The sequence below is a fragment of the Salvia miltiorrhiza genome, chromosome 2 (genome assembly GCF_028751815.1).
Source record: "Salvia miltiorrhiza cultivar Shanhuang (shh) chromosome 2, IMPLAD_Smil_shh, whole genome shotgun sequence".
NCBI lineage: Eukaryota > Viridiplantae > Streptophyta > Magnoliopsida > Lamiales > Lamiaceae > Salvia > Salvia miltiorrhiza.
In genome coordinates this window covers 30,510,660-30,529,993 of record NC_080388.1, presented here as the reverse complement: position 1 = coordinate 30,529,993, position 19,334 = coordinate 30,510,660, and the positions used below count along the sequence as shown (strand labels likewise).

The following is a 19,334-nucleotide window of genomic DNA, read 5'->3' as shown; positions in this document are numbered from 1 at the left end:
ATAATTTAAGTGGAGGCCCAAATCAAAATAAATGAATATGGCCCAATATCATTTTGTCATCAAAATTATCCAATTATTATTTATTTTATTATTTTGCATACTCTCTTATTTTTTGGTCAAATTTTGTGCTGAAATACTATATGAAATCCTACGTACCATATTTGTCGATTACTAATACAATGTTACTTTGGGCATATTAAAACAATGTCATTTACGTTTAAAATTAGCATCTAACTAAATAAATTAAGAATCGAAGTATTCAATTGAGAGAAAGTGAGATGAATGAAGCTGATGAGAGAAAATGACAAGAAGTAATACAAGAAATCAAAGCAATAGATAGAACTCTTTTTGCTACAACAAATTTGATTAGATATACAGATTAGGAGAAAACGAAAATAGAAATGAAAATAATTTTAGAGTTTTTAATTGTCTAACAGCCTGAAACGACGTTGTTTCCATCCAACTGACGTTATATCTATTTTACCACATGGTCATATTTATGTCAAGTTGGGATTATATGAAAAATAAAATTCCAAAAATGATTTTTTTTTTTTAAGATTGTGAATGAAGGTATTTAATTACTATATAATAATAATGTGTGATGTCAATTGCAAATTATAAGATAATTTAAATAGTTTACAAATAATTATAAATATACGTTTATATGCCATGTTCAAAATTATAATCAATAAAATTTTATGAACTTTGAAATTATACCTTTTTAGCAAAAAAATTAATTTTAGAAATGTATTTAAATAAGTACTCCCTCCGTCCATGAAAGAACTTCCTAGGAGGGTGTGACACGGGTTTTAAGAAAAAATATTGTTGAGTGTATTGAGAGTGGATAAAAGGTAGGTGAGTGTATTGGGAGTGGTGAAAAGGTGTTATAATTAATATTGAGAGTTGTGAAAAGTGAAAAGTAATATGATTATAAGTGGTGGGGCATAGTCCAAAAATAAGTAGGAAGTTCTTTTGTGGACGTCCCAAAAAGGAAAGATAGGAAGTTCTTTCGTGGACGGAGGGAGTATGTTTGAAGGAGAAAGCTAAAGCAAAATGATATATTTCATTTTTATTGGGATTTGTTTTTTGGCATCAAATAATTATTCAATTTTTTTATTAGTATTCTAAAAAATTCTAATAAGATGACATAGGTAATGAGCTAATTTATTTTCCTATTGATCAATTGAATCTTTTCTAATAATATGACATAGGTAATGAGCTAACTTATAAAAGATAATTTTATGCATGATTAGCTCATGTTGTGATGTGAATACTTTTTTTATTATTATTTATTCATTTCTTTTAATTTGAATGATGTGTTTATTCTATAATTTTAGGGAAGAAAACAAAGTTTTTCATCAAATAGGTGGAAAATTAAAAATGATACTTTTGAAAATTATAAAATAAAATTAAGGATCTTTACTTAGTAATTGATGTAGATTATTTTATTTTTTAAGAAAAAATAATTTACATTTACTTATATTCTAACTATATTTAATATTTATTTTTTATTTATTTGATACATCATTTATTTAATTTTTTGATAAATTAACATGATTAAATAAAGAAATTTAAAGGTCGCGCCACAGGAGGCTCGAACGCAAGACCTTCGATTTTAGACATTAACCCCTAACACTTAGTCGATACACACACTACATCGTTTAATTTTGATGCAAAGCTATGTTCGTCGTGCATCGCACAGGCGAGTGTACTAGTATTTATAAAAGAGAGCATTTTTCACATATAACTTAAGAAATAAGACATTTTAAATTTTCACTCTAAAACAAACCTCTTTGTTCAATTACACTCCATGCGACATGCAATAGTCAAACTAAAACTATCATTGGACAAAGCTCACGATCGGAGCTTTCTAATGGTACCATATTTTTACCCCTCCCTCCCCACTTTTGGTTTTATGGGGTTTAGACTATTTGATTGTAATTCTCCTTAAATTCAATAGACCAAATTTAAACGTATGTGAAAGTAATATTAATTTTATAGAATAATGAAGCCTAATTTAATTGATAAGACGTCTTCCTTCCATCACTAGGTCGGGACAATCACTAGATTGAGAGATGAATTTCAATCGCTATTGACAGAAAATGAGAATCACTATTGATGCCCTTTTAAAAAAAATCTTAGAAAGAAAAAACATCAAACATTACGTACGGTTACCTAATAATTAAAGTACAAGTGGATGCAAGCTATATTCCTGAGGTAGGCTATTTTGGCATGGGAGTGCTAGTTCGAGATCATACCAGGCGAATCAAGTTGGTGATGGCAAAAAAACGGCACCGAGATCTGGCTCGCTTATGGCAGAAATCAATCAAATCATGGTGGTGGTCTGTGGCATAACAGTGTGTATGAAATATCATTTGTCTCCGTTTGAGGTGTTCAAAGATTCATGCCTCGTTGCGCGCCTCTTAATTGATCCGGATGAGGACGAGGATCTTATCCCGGATGATATCTGGGTGTTTTTTGAGGTTGTGAGATCACACCTTCTTATTGGGGTTTTCCACTCTTATAGAGACGCCAACTTGACTGCTCATAGTTTGGCTCGTTTTGGTAATAGTTGTGCGCAGCCTCACCTTTGGGTGGAGGACTTTCCGCAATGGTTACTTGATATTGTAAGTGAAGACATTGCTTAGCCTTTAATATTATTTCCCTTTAAAAAAAAAGTACAAGTGGATGCAGCTCACCTATTTTACTATTTTTATACTACAATTATGCAAAGTACAATTATGAATTTAATGACATATATTAATGCATACATCAGAGTATTGATTAATAGAAACCTAGATCAACAAATAATTGTGAATCTAATGATATTATCAATTAATCCACCAATAGCCTACTTAAATCACTATAATATTAGTATTAGATCAATAACTATCCAGCTTCCATACCGATCGCACATAATATTTATAGATGATGCACGTTGACGTAGACTAGATTTAGAATATATATGTCTGTATCTAATGTGCACTTTTAAAACTATCCACTTGCGTACAATTATTACTCCCTTCATCCACAAATTAATGCCCTACTTGGGTCCTGGCACGGAGACTAAGAAAGCTGAAAAATGTGATGTGGATGAAATATAAGAGTAGTTGACTAAAGTGATAAAGTGATAAAGTGTAGTAAATATAGAATATAAAAGTGAAAAAGGTGTTTGAAGGTGGGTCTATTAGTGGCAAATGATAGTAAATATAGAAAAAATAGGAGAGTAAAAGGGTACAAAAAGTAAAACAGGGCATTAATTTGTGGACAGTTTTTTAAAGCCAAACAGGGCATTAAATTGTGGACGGAGGGAGTATGATTTATGATTGCAGCTGAATCTTGAAATTCTAAGACTGCGTTGTATACAAAACCAAGTTTACTACTAGCTGGGCCATGGCCTCTGCCTACTCTTCACTAAAAATCAAAACAAGAAAGGGAAAGTGTAAAAAGGGTCAAAAAGTGTAATTATTTTGGATGACTAATGATTGCAATACAACATTAAAAATACGAAAACCAAGATTTGGAGACGAAAATCGTGTAGCACGCCTCAACAATACAACATCAAAAAACCTCAACTTCATTTAAATATATCATTCAAAACATTTACTATTGAAAAAAAAAATAAAAAAAAAATAAGGCAGTAGAGCCGCATATTCACAATAAGCTCTTCAGTTTACTGATCTTTTATGACTCAAAAAAGAAAAGAAAAAAAAAAAAAAGAGATGAGATTCAGATGAGAGATTCCAAATGTTCCCTGAAAACATCAAGCATATTAGCAAAGGTGACAATCCCAACCACGCTGCAGTCATCTTCCATTACCCACACATAGTTCACGCGGCGCGTGATGGCCTGGATCATCACCGCCACCAGCGAGCTCCCCCGGTGGCACACCACAGCCTCAGCCCTTCTCGCCATCCGCCCAGAATGGCTGCTCGTCCGTCTGTACAACGTCGTCGTCGGGGAGGACAGCTCCTCGTCGGACGACGAGGAATTCGAGACATCTTGCGAGCTGGTGGTACCGGCCATGATCTCCTTGAGCATTCCTTTGAGTTTCTTCTCCTTCAATTTCTCCTCCACGACCCTCAGCATGTCCTCCGTGGGGCCGCCACAGTCGATGTAGGCCATGAGATCCCCCGCGGAGAGGGTTAAGATGGCCGCGGCGGCCGTCTCGTCGCAGCAGGCGAGCGTCAGGGGGGAAATTTCTCCGATCAAGCTCCCCTCGTCGTCCACCACCGCCACCGACGTCTGGTCCGCTAGAGAGCGAGAGATCGCCGCGATTGCGGAGGAAGCGGGGCTATTGTACTCGACGGAGAGGAATTCGGTGTTGATGATGCCTAGGGTTTCGATGGGGAGCGGCGCGATGGGGGAGAAGAGGCCGATCGAGCTGAGGAGAAACCTCAGCACGTCTTCCTGCGTTAGCCAGCAGAATTCCTGGCCGTTGTGGATGGTGGTTGATGATCTCTGGAGCTGCTTTCTCCTCGAAATGCTGCTCCTTATCGGGACCACCAGATTCTGCGCTCCTTGGATCATGAGATCAATAGCTTCTAGTAAGCTGCAATCACAAAATTACCAAATTAAGTATCAATTTTGTTGTAATCAAGCTCAATAACCTAAAATTAGCTCAGATAGCTTCAATGCCCATCCAAAGAGAGAGAGAGAGAGAGAGAGAGAGATTGTACCTGGCGGAGGGATCGACGTGTCTGACTCCGTCATTGACATCAGAGAGTAGAACAGAGAGAGGTTTATTGAGAGCCAACGCCGGAGACGACGTATTCTCTTTTTTGCAGAGGTAGCAAATGATGTCGACCATGCAAACTTTGCCGACGCAAACGCAGTCGCAGTCGAGATTCCTCTTGTGGTCACAGCTCCACACGCTGATGAAGGTGTCGTCGGCGGATTTGAGAGCAGCGAGGGCGGCGGCGACGGTGCAGGAGGAGGAGAGGGAGCGGAGAGGCGGCTTGCCGAGGCAGAGATCAGCCACCTGGTAGGCTGACAAACTGATAGCCATGCAAAATCAGGGGAAGGGCGGCGGCGGAGGAATCGAAATCTGAGAGAGGATAAGGAAGGAAGGAGAGAGCGAGTGAAATGGTGGAAGGAGCTGCGTGTGTATTTATGGCGGCCACCGTGTGTACACCCACCGTACACACATGGTGCTGTCCAGCCTGTCGCCGCAGGACTTTGTGGACCCCGCTTCATGTTTAGTTACTAAATTTATTTATTGACAACATCTTTTATGCTTTTATATAAGTATTAATCCCGACATAAGCTATCGTAACAACGACAGGAAATTCAAGGCCAACAACCAAGTTTCCAATACTATATAATTTGTGATCGTGTTTTCAACTGTGTATTCCACACTTTTTTTCAATTTGTAAATATTATTTGAGGCAGGGTGGGTTAAGTGATACTCCCTCCGTCCCGCTAAAGTTGGCAACATTCGTTTCGGCACGGAGATTAAGAAATTGAGTGTTATATATTTTAATAGAGTGTTGCCTACAATTGTTGACCAAATTAGTGAGTAATTGTTGACTTAATTAAAGTAATTTTGGCATTTTTAGAAAGTGGCCTACAATTGTTGACCAAATTAGTGAGTAATTGTTGACTTAATTAAAGTAAACTTTTGTCATTTTTAGAAAGTGGCCAACTTTAATGGGACACCCAAAATAGAAATGTTGTCAACTTTAATGGGACGGAGGGAGTAGTATTTTTCAACATTTAACATATGTAATTAAATTATGGTTACATTTTACGCGTATACTAATCCTTCAAATTTGTCTAATTTTGACTCCCTCCACTTGTCTTGTCCGACTCCTTTGTAATTTAGGGCAGTGAAGTGAAGTCATGAATGTGAATTCAATTATATGAAAAAGAAAGGAATTATTGTTAACTTTTTTACGGAAGTATGTATTTGTATTAAAGAAGTCGAAGTTAGATTTTGGAGTTTTGAAAAAATTTAGAATTTCTTTCGATAAATTGAAACTAATTCACTTGCCGTTACTGAGCCATTCATGTTTCGGGATCACACATGAATTAAGGTCTGCATTTATCTGACTCATCCTACTCATTCATATGAATTAGTTTTGATTTTTGCCTTTTATTTATTTAATTTTAATAATACAAATTTAAATAATAAAATTACTTGAACTAAAATTATGTTAATTTAAATTACATTAATTTAATTTAAATGACACCAATTTAAATAACATATTTTCTTAAATTAATTACATTAATTTAAATTATTAAAGTTAAAGTAATTAAAAAATGAAATTTAAAATAATTACAAAATTAAATGGATCCTTTTTAAAAATTAAAAGCCCAAACTATTTTTTTAAGAAGTCCAAAAACTAAAATTAAAACAACAAAAATCCTAAAATCAACAAGCCTCTCTCTTCCTCTCCACCATCTTCTCTTTCCTTTTCTGCGTGTAGTTGCTTAAGTATTTTTTTTTCTATTTTAGCGTGTATATGCATGCAATTTGACATAAGATCAGATGAGCCCGACTCATATGAATGAGTTGAGATTCGAGTCGGGGGTTTGTATCGATCAACTCATCGTCAAAATTTGCTTAAGTATTTTTTTTTTTTCTATTTTAGCGTGTATATGCATGCAATTTGACATAAGATCAGATGAGCCCGACTCATATGAATGAGTTGAGATTCGAGTCGGGGGTTTGTATCGATCAACTCATCGTCAAAATTTATTTGAACCAAGCAATGAGCCGGCTCGATGTGGATGCTATATATTGTCAAGAGAAAAATATAAGAAATGTCGCACTTATTATACCTTAATTAGCAGCATATTTGTCCATAATTGAGTTGCTATAAAAGATGAGACAATATCCGATTGAGTAGCGTCCAACAATTAATCGAGCTGGGAGCCACCACTGTATTTGATTTTGTTCATAAATCATACTCCTATACAACTTGCTTTTTTTTTTTTTTTTACAGAGAGAGAGATGTACTAATGTTTATCTCGTTTGGAATTGGAATAAGTCCATTTGACATTCTCATCTATTCATACATGCAATAAACTCTTGACGGCCACACTAGATAAAGCAAAATAGATAAATAATCATGATTTATCTAAATATTTGATAGTAATATTGATTAACAAAAAAGTCCGCATTAAGGGAGAAGCTCGCTTGACGGCCACACTAGATAAAGCAAAATAGATAAATAATCATGATTTATCTAAATATTTGATAGTAATATTGATTAACAAAAAAGTCCGCATTAAGGGAGAAGCTCGCTCTTATATCACTGTTCCACTGAGAAATTTAATATCTTTTTTTTTTTGATCGGCCAAAGTCATGTTAGATGTTAGTAATTAGTTCCCCATCCACTCCAAGAACCACCTTATCTCTCCATTCACCAAAACCCACCTTATATCTCCAATCTCCAATTCGCTCCCAAGAGGGATCGAACCCGGGTCACTTCACTTAAGTGAGGACCCGGTGGCCAGTGGGCTAAGCCCCCTGGTTGAGAAATTTAATATCTTCTCCCCCTAGTATTATTTATCTAAGTTTTATTTATCACCCTTTATCTCAATTTTATATCAAATGCACCCTAATAGAATTGTGCTCTTTAATTTTCCGGATAAAAAAATAAAATATTTTTAAAAAATTAATTTATCTTTAATTTTTGGTTTAAATTTAAAAATAGTTTATTTAATTTTATTATTTTTCCATATTTTAGTTTTTTATACTTTTTTAAATTGTCATTATTTTTTTTAGAATTTTGTTCTTCAAAAAAATACATAATTATTAAAAATATTAAAAATTACAAAAAAAAACTAAAATGTGGTGAAAACAATAAAATTAGCTTCTTCTTTTTTTAACCAAACATTTTAAATTAATCGATTTTTAAAGTATATAATCCCTTTTTGTTCAAACATATTTTGGTCCAACTAGCATTAATATTCTTAATATTCATATAAATGCATTTAAATAAAGTTTTCACCAATCCCAAAGACAAAATAATTTGCGATTCTTTCTTCGGTTAATCACATGAAAACAAAGTGCGAGTAGTTAGGTGGTAGATTGACTCCTATTGCTTGAGCAACAACCGAGTTAGGAACAAGATTTGCTCAAACTCTTCATAATTTAGAAAAGAGGAGGTATGGTGGTCATAATAGTTTTAAACTTAATATATTTAAATATTTTATTTAAAATAAAAACAGAATGTTGATAATTTTATTATTTTGTATATACTGTAATTTTTTTATTTCTTTGCAATTTTATTTTCTTAAAAAAAATATAGCTACAATATGTTTTTTTTTTTTTAAAAAAAAACTAACTAAATCTTATTTTTATACTAAGCATAAAAAATTAAATACATGAGTTTAATAATTTTTTACCATATTATGGCTAGCCATAATATGGCCAAACATCTTTTCCCTTTAAGAAAATATAGTAGTATGTCTTAGGTCCTACTACAATCCAAATCTTTTTAATTTGGCCCAGAGATTCTTATGTATGGTAAATTGGGAGTATTTGTTGTAGAAATAGGAAAAGCACATGCTACATGCAAAACTCAAAATATTGATAAGGGTGATACTACTTGGATCAATTTGATTCAGACTAAATGAATTCTTATATACGGTTTTACATTCCATAATTTTAATATATATATATATATAGAGATATATTGGGAACAAAAAAATCATTAAATATTTATATTTTCTAGAAGAATTTTGACTGGTTTTTTATATATATATATATATATATATATATATATATATATATATATGTGTGTGTGTGTGTGTGTGTGTGCGCGCGCGCGCGTGTTTGTAATTGAACAACAATTCCCATTATTTTTTCTTTAAAAATCATCATTAGGTGGATATTTTTTTTTTAAATGGTAATTTATTTTAATTAAAATATATCTTTCATTCCATTTTCAGCAATATGTTAAACTATTTAAATAAAATTAGTAATATATATAATTCAAATTTTAAACTTAATTTAATATATATTAAAAATTGGTAAACTTTTACTAGGGGTATTTAAGATAAAACACATTCTTATTTTTAATGTTATGACTATTAATTTGTCCTCATTAATTTGGATCAGTTTGATCCAAATAAATTTAATGTATAAGCTAGCTAGCATAAAACTAACAAAAATATCCTAATCAAAGCCAACGCGGCTCACATCCATCCACTTGCCTTTTGGTGTGGACCGAACTACACCATTTCGTTCTTAAATTAATAAAATAAAACTAATTACATTTTGAACTATCACTAAACTAACATACATGAGTCGAGAATCAATTTCCAGCCTTGGGAATTCCAATCTCCATTTGGCATTTCGTGGATTGGAACAAAACAATACAGTTATATTTTCACTTCATTTTTCTTTTAATAAATTAACAATATTAAATTAAAAAATTTAAAGATAGGCCCACAATGAACTCGAGCCCACAATTTTTGGCCTTAAGTATTAATCACTCTACGACTTGATCAACACACGTACACATTTCCATTTCATTTTTAATATAGATGTCCGGTGGGTCTCATCAATTTTTGGACGCCAAAAATTGATCTTCATGACATTTATTCTTAATTTTGTATTATTTTGTACATTCAATTCGAATAGTCAATAATGAAAAAGAAAATATTTTTAGCAAAATATTAATAATATAAAATTATTATTTTTAATAATTGACTTGTTCGAAATGAAACTAGTATTAATTACCATGTGCAAAAACAGCTCCATTCACGCAGTCTGTAAATTAGTTTGGGTGACAAACACTGTGAACGCGGATTAAATAACAACTAGTGCTTATTTGTGTTCTTGTCAAAAACATGCCTATTTTATTTTACTGTTTTTTAAATTATACAAACATATATTTATATGGATCTACGCCATTTATGAATCATGATTCATGACACAAAAATAAAAAGTCTAGGGAAGTTTAATAGTAATACGTTGCATGTGATACACATGCAAGTTAAAGTTATGAAATGTCAAATGAATATTCATTCCTTGCTAAACAAAGTCTTACCCCCCATAATTTATTTATTAATAAAGACGGATTTGGTAAGTAGGTTGGGAAATGAAATGGTTTGAATGGTAAGTAGTGTATCTGCCTGTAAAAAATTAAAAATTAAAATGACAGTTTTTTTTTTTTTGTGTGAGTCAATGATTTCCTACTATTAAAGCCGTAGACACGTAATGAATAAATTAATAATTAAATAAGTAAATTTTTAAATATTGCATCATGATGAACTCGAACCTAATACTTTTGACTCTAAATATTAATCATTCTATCGCTAGGCCAACACACGCACACTAAATTACCTGATGTTGCTTACCAAAGTAATATGCCTAATACAAATATATAGGTAAGTTATAGTAAATTATTTTTAAGAAATTTTTTACTCGTTCCCGATATATTTAAGAGAAAAAAGAAAATAAAATAATTTTTGATGCGAATAAAGGTCCAACGTCAAATAAATATACTTATTTTAATTATAGGCTTAATAGCAAATAAATTTATCGAAGTTATGAAGAAATTCGTTCGTTTAGACTACCTCTTATAACCGTGCTTATTTTGCCATCATTCGAGCATTTGATAAATAAAATGATTTGATAACTTAAATGATGTAAAGGGGTTTCCTTTGTTTGATACATATGAAATATAAGTAAAATAGAGAGCTGTATGTCTAATTAATTATTGTAATTTATCTCGTTATCAATATCAATGAAATTATTTAATTATGACTGACTGAGTAGCGAATTATCCAAAATTACAACTAATTGTTTATATATAAGAAAAAGAGCAGTGTTAAATGGACTATTTAATCTGAATAATTAAACTTTACCTCTTACTGAGGCAATTCAATTAATACTTTTACCCTATAATGTCAATGAAGCATAGTTCAAGTTACAAAGTTGAGGTACCTTAAGACTTTTCTTTGTGCGAGGCCTTGGGTTCAATAGTTTTTCCATCTTTATGTGGTGTAGAGGTTCTGCCTGCGTGCGGATGACTTATTTGATTATATAATAAATACTTTTGTAATTAAAAAAAAATACTTTTAGCCTATAACATACATATACACTTAGAACAACCCACATTTAACACTACAAGAAAACATGTAATTAAATATCTAAATTAAACAACGGAATACAATCAGTAGTTAATTTTTCGGCTTTATCTACGGTTTATCGATCAAACTATATTAATTTTATTTTATTTATTAATTTTAAATATTCCATCGTTAATATTAAATATTCGGCAAATCTATATATTATAGTATAAAAGATCAGTACTACTGTAATTTTTTCTCGGAATAATTTAAAAATTTTACCGCAAAATTCAAATTTACTTTTAATGTTGTAGTCTACTTTTCGTAAAAAAAAGTTTAAATCTAATTTGACTGTTGTTCAATGACAGTTGCATAATTTGCTTTTAAACATGACAGTTTTTGTATTTTTTCTAAAAACGCGTGCATTCCCACTAAGCCACAAAATCACGTTTATTTGTAATATAATTTTTAATTAAAGTTTTTAATTAAATTCATGTACAGATTAAAAAATATATATACTTATAATTTTTCGTAATTGCTCCACAAAGCCACGTTTTCAGCAATTACATACACCTACGTGAAAAATTCATCATTTATCTATATCTATATAATATATAAAAGAGAAGTTTTTTTTTCCCTCTATTTCTTTTCTCTCTTTTTTTTCTCTCTTTCTCCACCAATTTTTTTCACTGTTTTTTTGTTATTTTTTTATATTTTAATTATTTTCTTAACACCAAAAATGAATTTAAAATGAATAAGTTATGAAAAAATTATATAGTATAAAAACCATAATTGAAGTTGAGTATAAAAATTTAAAATATAAGCTCTTGGAGCTTATAAGATGTTTCAAAAGCTTATAAGATTTAGTTTCTTAAGATCTTATAAGTTAACAAAATGTTTGGATAATGAGCTTATATGCTAGATAGATAATTTTTTTGCTAGAGAGAGAAAATTGAAAAAAAATGAAGTTGAATGATATATGATGAAAATAATAAATTATAATTGAAAAATATTTGTAAAATGATTATTGCAGATAAAATTATAAAAAAAATAAGTTGGAATATAGGAACTTATTTTTTGGGAGCTTATAAACTCTTAGAGCTTAAAAGCTACTTTATAACTTATTTTGCCAAACACTTTGAAGGAGCTTATAAACTCCTAAACAACTTATAAGCTGTTTTGAAGAGCTTATAAGCTCAGTCAAACACCCTCTTAGTGAAACAAAAGGAGTACTAATGAACTTGTCATACATCCCAAATTCACCTCACAGTAACCTTCCCGTTGCAAAACAAAAACTTATTAACAAGACGTCCATTTCCATAACATTTTCTTGTTCAAATTTGCTATCAACGTGCCTTAACAAAAATTACTATCAATACATTACCTCAAAATAAAATTCTCCAAATTTTAGAACCAAATCTACTATGGATTTCTCCCATCTTTGAAACTCAAAGATCCATATTCTCTCTCTCTCTCTCTGTCTCTCTCTCTCATAATTGAGTCGTGTTTGCATATGGCAGAGTGAGAAAGAAGAAGATTCCCAGCATCAAAGTGAAAAAGTTGCAATCCATCAGCATCACCATCGCATTCATTTTGGTTAATAAATACTAAATACGTACAGCTCAGAGTGGACCATTCGTACTTTTCATGGGACAAGATAAGCGAGCTAACTCCAATAATAAGTCATATGAGACGTGCTCTACTTTGCCTGATAACTTCATTCCTCTTATCCATCACCTCTCACATAAGATAAGAGTATTTCATTTTATCCAACACCAAACATCTCACATGCCATATATCTTATTAAATGTTCCCAGAAATTAGAATCTTCCATATTTACCAAATACCACATGCTTGCCACCACACATTACTATGAAATGGTGGCCACAGTTGATATAAAATTGTTTACTTGCGATGCTTAAATACAAAACTTAAGATTAAAACACACACAATCATGGACTTTAGACCTAACAATCTATGTATGTGTATTGCAAGAGACTAATAAGCAACTAAGCTCATGGAATTCACAGTGACCACAAGATTTCTGAATCCAGTACAAATCTGAACACCTAAATAATTTTACCATATGCAAAAAAAAAAAAAAAAACAATCACCCTTCCTCCTCTCAAGGCGTTGCATGGAGTCAACTAAATCTGCAGTAAAAGAGATCTTACCGTAGTTAGGTCGTCACTCTTTTTACATATCAGCGAACTCATCACTTTGAGGGGATTTTCCAACTCATGCATCTTCTTCCTGGTCTTGGCTTTAACTAACCTTCTTTGCTTATTTCCCAGCCTTCTGCCTTTCTCCATAGAGCGAATATACAGTGGCACGATTCTTATAAATAGGTGCAAATATTAAGCTTATTGTGATAAACATCAATGTAAACTGGTTAAATTGATAGAGAATAATCTTGATATGAAGAATTATACTATAGAAAAAACATAAAACACGAAAAAATTCATTAAAAAATTTATGATCTATGTCAAACAATCAATTTTTTAACTTTCAGCAGCGCAAGGAAAGGGAAAATCATCTTAAATTTGAAACTGTAAGGCAAAAACCATGATAAAATAACAGAAGAACTAACATTGTTTGTCTATTGACACATAGAATGGACTCTCATGTCCACGGTCTAATTTTTGTGTTGTACCAGAATTGCTGCATGATACTTCTGAATAATGAAGATGCCCACATAAATTCTCCTTAAAAAAATAACTAATAACCTAAGATACCAAGCACCCAGAGACGATAGAAAGATGCCTATTCTCAGCTAGCCTCTTTAGAAACATCATAATGTTGGTATCCGTAGTAGACAATCTTTGCCCCCTTTCAACTCTCTATCACCACCGCTCCCCTCACTCTGATCCACACAAAGAAAGTGACCCTATTCACATCCATAGTGTGCTAAACTTATAGTTGGTATACAGATAATTTAGTGAGCATCCAGTTTATGCAAAAACTCCACAATACATTCTAATCCTGAAACATACCTAGAATTATTAACCAAAATCATATCGTAATTGAACATCATAAGAGTCATCAATTATGAGCTATAACAGTTGGGTGCTTCATTGCTTTAAGCTTAACATTTTGATGTTATAACATATAAGAACCCAATAATTTATTTAAACGACACCAAGAACCTGGTCATTCTGGAACCATATGTAGTCACCGGTAATTGAGAAGAGAAATACATGGTCATGGTATAATTTAGATTTCCTGTGATCCTTTGGTGTGCCAAAAATATAAATAATGGAAAGAAAGAAGCATATAATTTGAAACCATAAATCAATATATAATGACGGTAAGAAACTCATGACAACCAATCAACACATAGAATAGCAAGATTTGCAATATGACATTACGGGGAATGAGGAAAATTGTGGTACTACAAAGAGTGTTAAAACATACATATTTCATATATGAGAATGAGAGGGTAAACTGGTTTGTTGAAAGAACAAAAGGTCAAAGTGGAGATACACAAGATTGATTCAGATACAATACATATAAACCGAATATGATACCCTTCCATTTCTTGCCATTTTTTTTTCCTATTCGTTTCTGAATTCTTCTAGACATGACTTTAACCTTCATGTGATAACTCCTTTGATTCATCCTAAAGGATAGCACGTGCACTAGACTCAACAAAGTGTTATCACATTTTCAGCTAGAGCCAATTGTGCTATTTCCCATTCCACACACTGTACAAAGGAACTATTTTCTAGCATTTTACTATTCTGATACAATCTGAAAATATCAATAAAGGTAGCTTTGGGCATACATTAAAACAAGCTTTCAAGCCATTTTTCTTGTTCCTTGTCCAATTCTACATTCACATGCATACAGGCAGCCATACCTGAGAAATCAACTCCTTTCAAAGCTTCCAATGAGGGTTTTTCATCACAGTTAAACGAAAAGGTCACAAGAGGATGCTAACCCTTCAGATGATTTTCAATAAGCTTCAATTCCTGTGTTGTGTAAACTTCAAATATAATTAGGTCACCTTGAAATCCGAATATCTAGAGAGCACGGATAAGCATTGCAGCTAAATTACGGCTTACATTTCTATCAACACTAGTTCAAAAGAAGTTGAGAAACTTGGACTAACACAAAAAACAAACAAACAAGAGGAGCAGCTCCTGAGCTTGACAAGCTCATTCAGCGCCGTGCCTTTGCTCTCCTTCGACTCAACCTTGTTATCTTTCTTACAATGTGGAAACAAACCAACCAAAGTTCAACATCAAATGCCGATACCTAGAAAGTTAGAAACCCCCCACATTCAACAAATTCAACATAAAAGTAAACACCTAGAAACATAAGCCATATTGGACAACTGAATTTGCTGAACTAACATCAAATTTAGAAAACCTAGCCATCAAATACTCAAAATAATAGTTATAATATACCTGAAACTAATGTGACGGGAGCAAGTAAGTAACCAAGACTTTCTCTTTATTCCGAAAACGATGAGTATCAATTCTTCCTTTTATCTTTAGAAATGGCTTTGAATCCTTAAAGCGTTCTCTTAGGCCGCTCCGGCGCGGTTTCTTCCTTCTCCCCATTCTTCGCCGCCTCCGTTTTCTCTGTGCTTACGCTTCTTCCCGATTTGATTAAACGAGAATAAGCACAATTTTTTTAAATTTGAAACGTCAAAACAACTAACACAACTTTGGGCCGCATGAGTAAGGACTTCATGATTTTCTATGGGCTCCAAAACTATACCAAAACTCCACAGTTCAGCTATTGCATAAAAATGCAGTTAATTAGGAAATTTGCTTGACCATAAAAATTAAGGGTTAGTTGTGTTTTATGTCTCGAACTTTCAGCGTCTTTTATAAAATATTTTGAATTATCATTTTTTCAGAAAAAAAATTCAAAATTTCAACTTTTTTCATAAAATATTTCGTTATACAAAATTTGGTGATGAAAATATGACAAAAAATCTCGACCTTTCAGCATTTTTCAATAATGGTGGTTTCTAAACTAATTTTTCATATATAATACTCCCTCCGTCCACCAATTAAAGGCCTATATGAAAAAATACGGGTTTTAAGAAAAAAGTGTATTTTTATTAGTTGAGTGGAGAAAGGGTCCCACTTTTTAAGAAAAAATGTATTTTTATTAGTTGAGTGGAGAAAGGGTCCAACTTTTTTGTAAAGAATCTTTGACTTTTTTGATTAAATAATGAATAAAGACTTACCAAAAATAGGTAGGCCTTGTTTTTGTGGACGGACGAAAAAGGCAAGTAGGTCTTGAATTGGTGGACGGAGGGAGTAGTTCCCAAAATATTTCATTCGGCGAGATAAGTCATGTTTTCATTATTGAATTTCGTATAGCAGAACATTTTATGAAAAAAGGTTAAAATTCGAGATTTTTTTAATAAAAAATGAAAGTTTGAGACATTTTATAGAAAACGCTGAAAGTTCGAGATATAAACATTATTAACCAATTAATAGAAGATGAAAAATAATTTGGAAGCTCGTTTTGTTTGGATGAAAACAATTTTATTTAATTTCTTCATAAAGTCAGTCTAAAATCCTTATTTATACTCCTCCAATCCCACGAATCTTAACATGTTTTCTTTTTTGGGCCGTCCCACGAATCTTGACACATTTCCAAATAAGGTAATACTCCCTCCGTCCACCAATTCAAGGCCTACTTGCCTTTTTGGGACGTCCACAAAAACAAGGCCTACCTATTTTTGGTAAGTTTTTATTCATTATTTAATCAAAAAAGTCAAAGATTCTTTACAAAAAAGTGGGACCCTTTCTCCACTCAACTAATAAAAATACACTTTTTCTTAAAAAGTGGGACCCTTTCTCCACTCAACTAATAAAAATACACTTTTTCTTAAAACCCGTGTTTTTTCCCCTAGGTCTTTAATTGGTGGACGGAGGGAGTAATTATTATCTTCTCTCTCCTACTTTATCACTTTTATACTCTATTAAACACTAATCTACAACTCCTTAATTCTCGTGCCGAAACCTAATGTGTCAAGATTCGTGGGACGGAGAGAGTACCATATATGTTACTCCCACGTCCTACAAAAAATGATACTCCCTCCGTCCACGAAATGAGTACCCATTTGGGGGTGGCACGGGTTTTAAGAAATTGATTAAGTGTGTGTAAGTGGAATAAGGGATCCACTTTTATTGTGAGTGGGATGTGTGGGGTACACTTACCAAAAAAGGAAATGAGTACTCATTTGGTGGACGGACCAAAAAGGAAATATGGGTACTCATTTTGTGGACGGAGGGAGTATATTTTATTTTGGATTGTCCTGTTACAAATTATAAGTGACTTGTTTTCATAAATAATAAATGTAATTCTTAAAAAAGTACAAGTTTTACCACTTTTAACCAATTTACACATGCCACTTAATTTGCATGTCCAAAAATTTTTGTGCCACTTGACAACGGTGCGCAATTTAGTTGGTAAGACGTTTCCCCTCCAATCAATAGGTCGGAGGTTTGAGTCATCAAAGGGGGAAATGAGGAACCATTATTGATCATCTTTTAAAAAAAGGGAAAAATATCAAATAAGCCCCTATCATAGTGGCCCTTATCACGTTTAGATCCCTATAGTCGAAGTTGGGCCAACTAAACCCTCAAAGTGCCTAATTTTTAACAATCGGGTCCTCCGCTCTAACGGCGGTTTAACACCGTTAATATATATATTTTTTAATTTCACCAGCTATGCTCGCAACCCATTCGACGAAATGCCGATGAAGTTCCTCACCGGAGATCTCCTGATCGCGATGCTAGCTGCCGCCGCGGCTACGACACGGCGCTGGCCTCCTACTACATGTGTTAGGAATCGACGCTGACCTAGTGTTGCTCTTCATAAACCTCCTGCAGTCCAACGGGCTCGATAACCTTCAGATGGTGTCAGCCATGGCCTTGGAGAATCTATCCCAAGAATCCAAGAACTTGACACAGCTACTCGAGTTCCCTGCACCGGGGCTGTGCGCCTCGTTCTTCCCTTGCCTGAGCAAGCAGCCGGTCATAACCGTGTTGTGCCCTATTCATCGCGGGATTTGCTCGTTAAAAGAGACGTTCTGCCTCTTGGAAGGGCAAGCTGGTGGCTCTCTTGGACCACACCAACGACAAGGTGGTGGAGGCGTCGCTTGTTGCACTGGCCACGTTGCTGGACGACGGTGTTGACATAGAACAGAGCGTTCAGGTGTTACTGGACCTGCTGCTCGAGAAACGAACAGAGACGCTGAGAAGCCGAGCGGTTTGGACAGTGGAGAGGTTGCTGAGATGTGAGGAAATAGCCTATGAAGTTGCAGGTGATCCTAATATAAGCACAACTTTGGTTGAAACCTTCCAGCATGGAGAATACAGAACAAGGCAGATTGCTGAGCGCGCCTTGAAACATTGCTGAGCGGCGGAGAGGATTGCGATCAGGAGAATTCCGGTGAGGAACTTCATCGGCATTTCGTCGAATGAGTTGCGAGCATAGCTGGCGAAATTTAAAAAATATATATTAACGGTGTTAAACCGCTGTTATGGCGGAGGGCCCGATTGTTAAAAATTAGGTACTTTGAGGGTTTAGTTGGCCCAACTTTGACTATAGGGATCTAAACGTGATAAGGGCCACTATGATAGGGGCTTATTTGATACTTTTCCCTTAAAAAAAATTGTGTCGCTTATAATGAGACAGAGGGAGTATAATTTAATGATATTCTATTGTTTTTTCACAAAAATATGCAATTGTTATCTTTAAGATTGTCAATCGGGCCGACCCACTCAATTTTGGGCCAACCCATTCGATTTCAGATTATTTTCGGTTCTGGCTAATGATTTTATTTATTTATTTATTTATTTTTTCCTTTTGGGGGGTGAAAATATTTTGATGCTAACTCTAACCCACTCGGTTTCGGGCTAGCTCCTCAGGCCCATAAATGTACGATTTTTTGTACATGTAATGATTTTTTTAATCAAGATACTTCTCTTCATTTTAGATACAAAAATTAGTGTTTTTTTCAACGTAAATTTACACAATAACTAATATTAACTTATTTATCGAAATTATTAAGAAAAATTTGATTGATCGGGTCAACTCATTCGATTTTCGTGCCAGCCCTATCGAGCTCTGGCTATTTTCTCTTTGGATCATTCAGATTAAATTTTTTTGGACTAAAACTTTTTAGCACTAATCCTCTCTTTTTATCGGTCTATTCGAATTTGCCCGTCGATTTTTTATCATTATTAACATCCCTAGTTACCTTTGATGTAAATTGGACGATCAACAATTCCATCCACCAACCTACCATTTTATATAAGATTGATACATATGTA

The 19,334-nt window shown here is 33.4% G+C and overlaps 1 protein-coding gene and 1 long non-coding RNA gene across 3 annotated transcripts; both read right to left on the bottom strand.

Moving 5' to 3' along the window:
* Positions 1 to 3,561: 3,561 nt before the first annotated feature.
* On the bottom strand, positions 3,562 to 5,150 carry LOC131013292 (CBS domain-containing protein CBSX5-like). The gene is made up of 2 exons (XM_057941360.1): positions 4,680 to 5,150; positions 3,562 to 4,552 (listed from the first exon to the last, which is right to left on the bottom strand). Exons 1-2 carry the CDS (start codon positions 5,006 to 5,008, stop codon positions 3,730 to 3,732), a joined length of 1,152 nt encoding a protein of 383 aa, XP_057797343.1. The 5' UTR covers positions 5,009 to 5,150; the 3' UTR covers positions 3,562 to 3,729.
* Positions 5,151 to 12,988: 7,838 nt separating this feature from the next.
* Positions 12,989 to 15,751, bottom strand: LOC131013291 (uncharacterized). 2 transcript variants are annotated; one of them, XR_009097624.1, is made up of 2 exons: positions 15,438 to 15,751; positions 12,989 to 14,999 (listed from the first exon to the last, which is right to left on the bottom strand). It is a non-coding gene; the product is annotated as an uncharacterized LOC131013291 (long non-coding RNA). The 2 variants fall into 2 exon arrangements; XR_009097625.1 differs by having other exon boundaries at positions 12,989 to 15,285; positions 15,438 to 15,745.
* Between the last annotated feature and the right edge of the window lie 3,583 nt (positions 15,752 to 19,334).

Bases quoted from the DNA above. Each gene is read 5' to 3' on its own strand.
- LOC131013292 (XM_057941360.1), bottom strand. From the start codon at position 5,008: ATGGCTATCAGTTTGTCAGCCTACCAGGTGGCTGATCTCTGCCTCGGC. The intron at 4,553-4,679 runs GTACAATCTCTC...TTGTGATTGCAG, and splicing joins CACGTCGATCCCTCCGCCAG to CTTACTAGAAGCTATTGATC.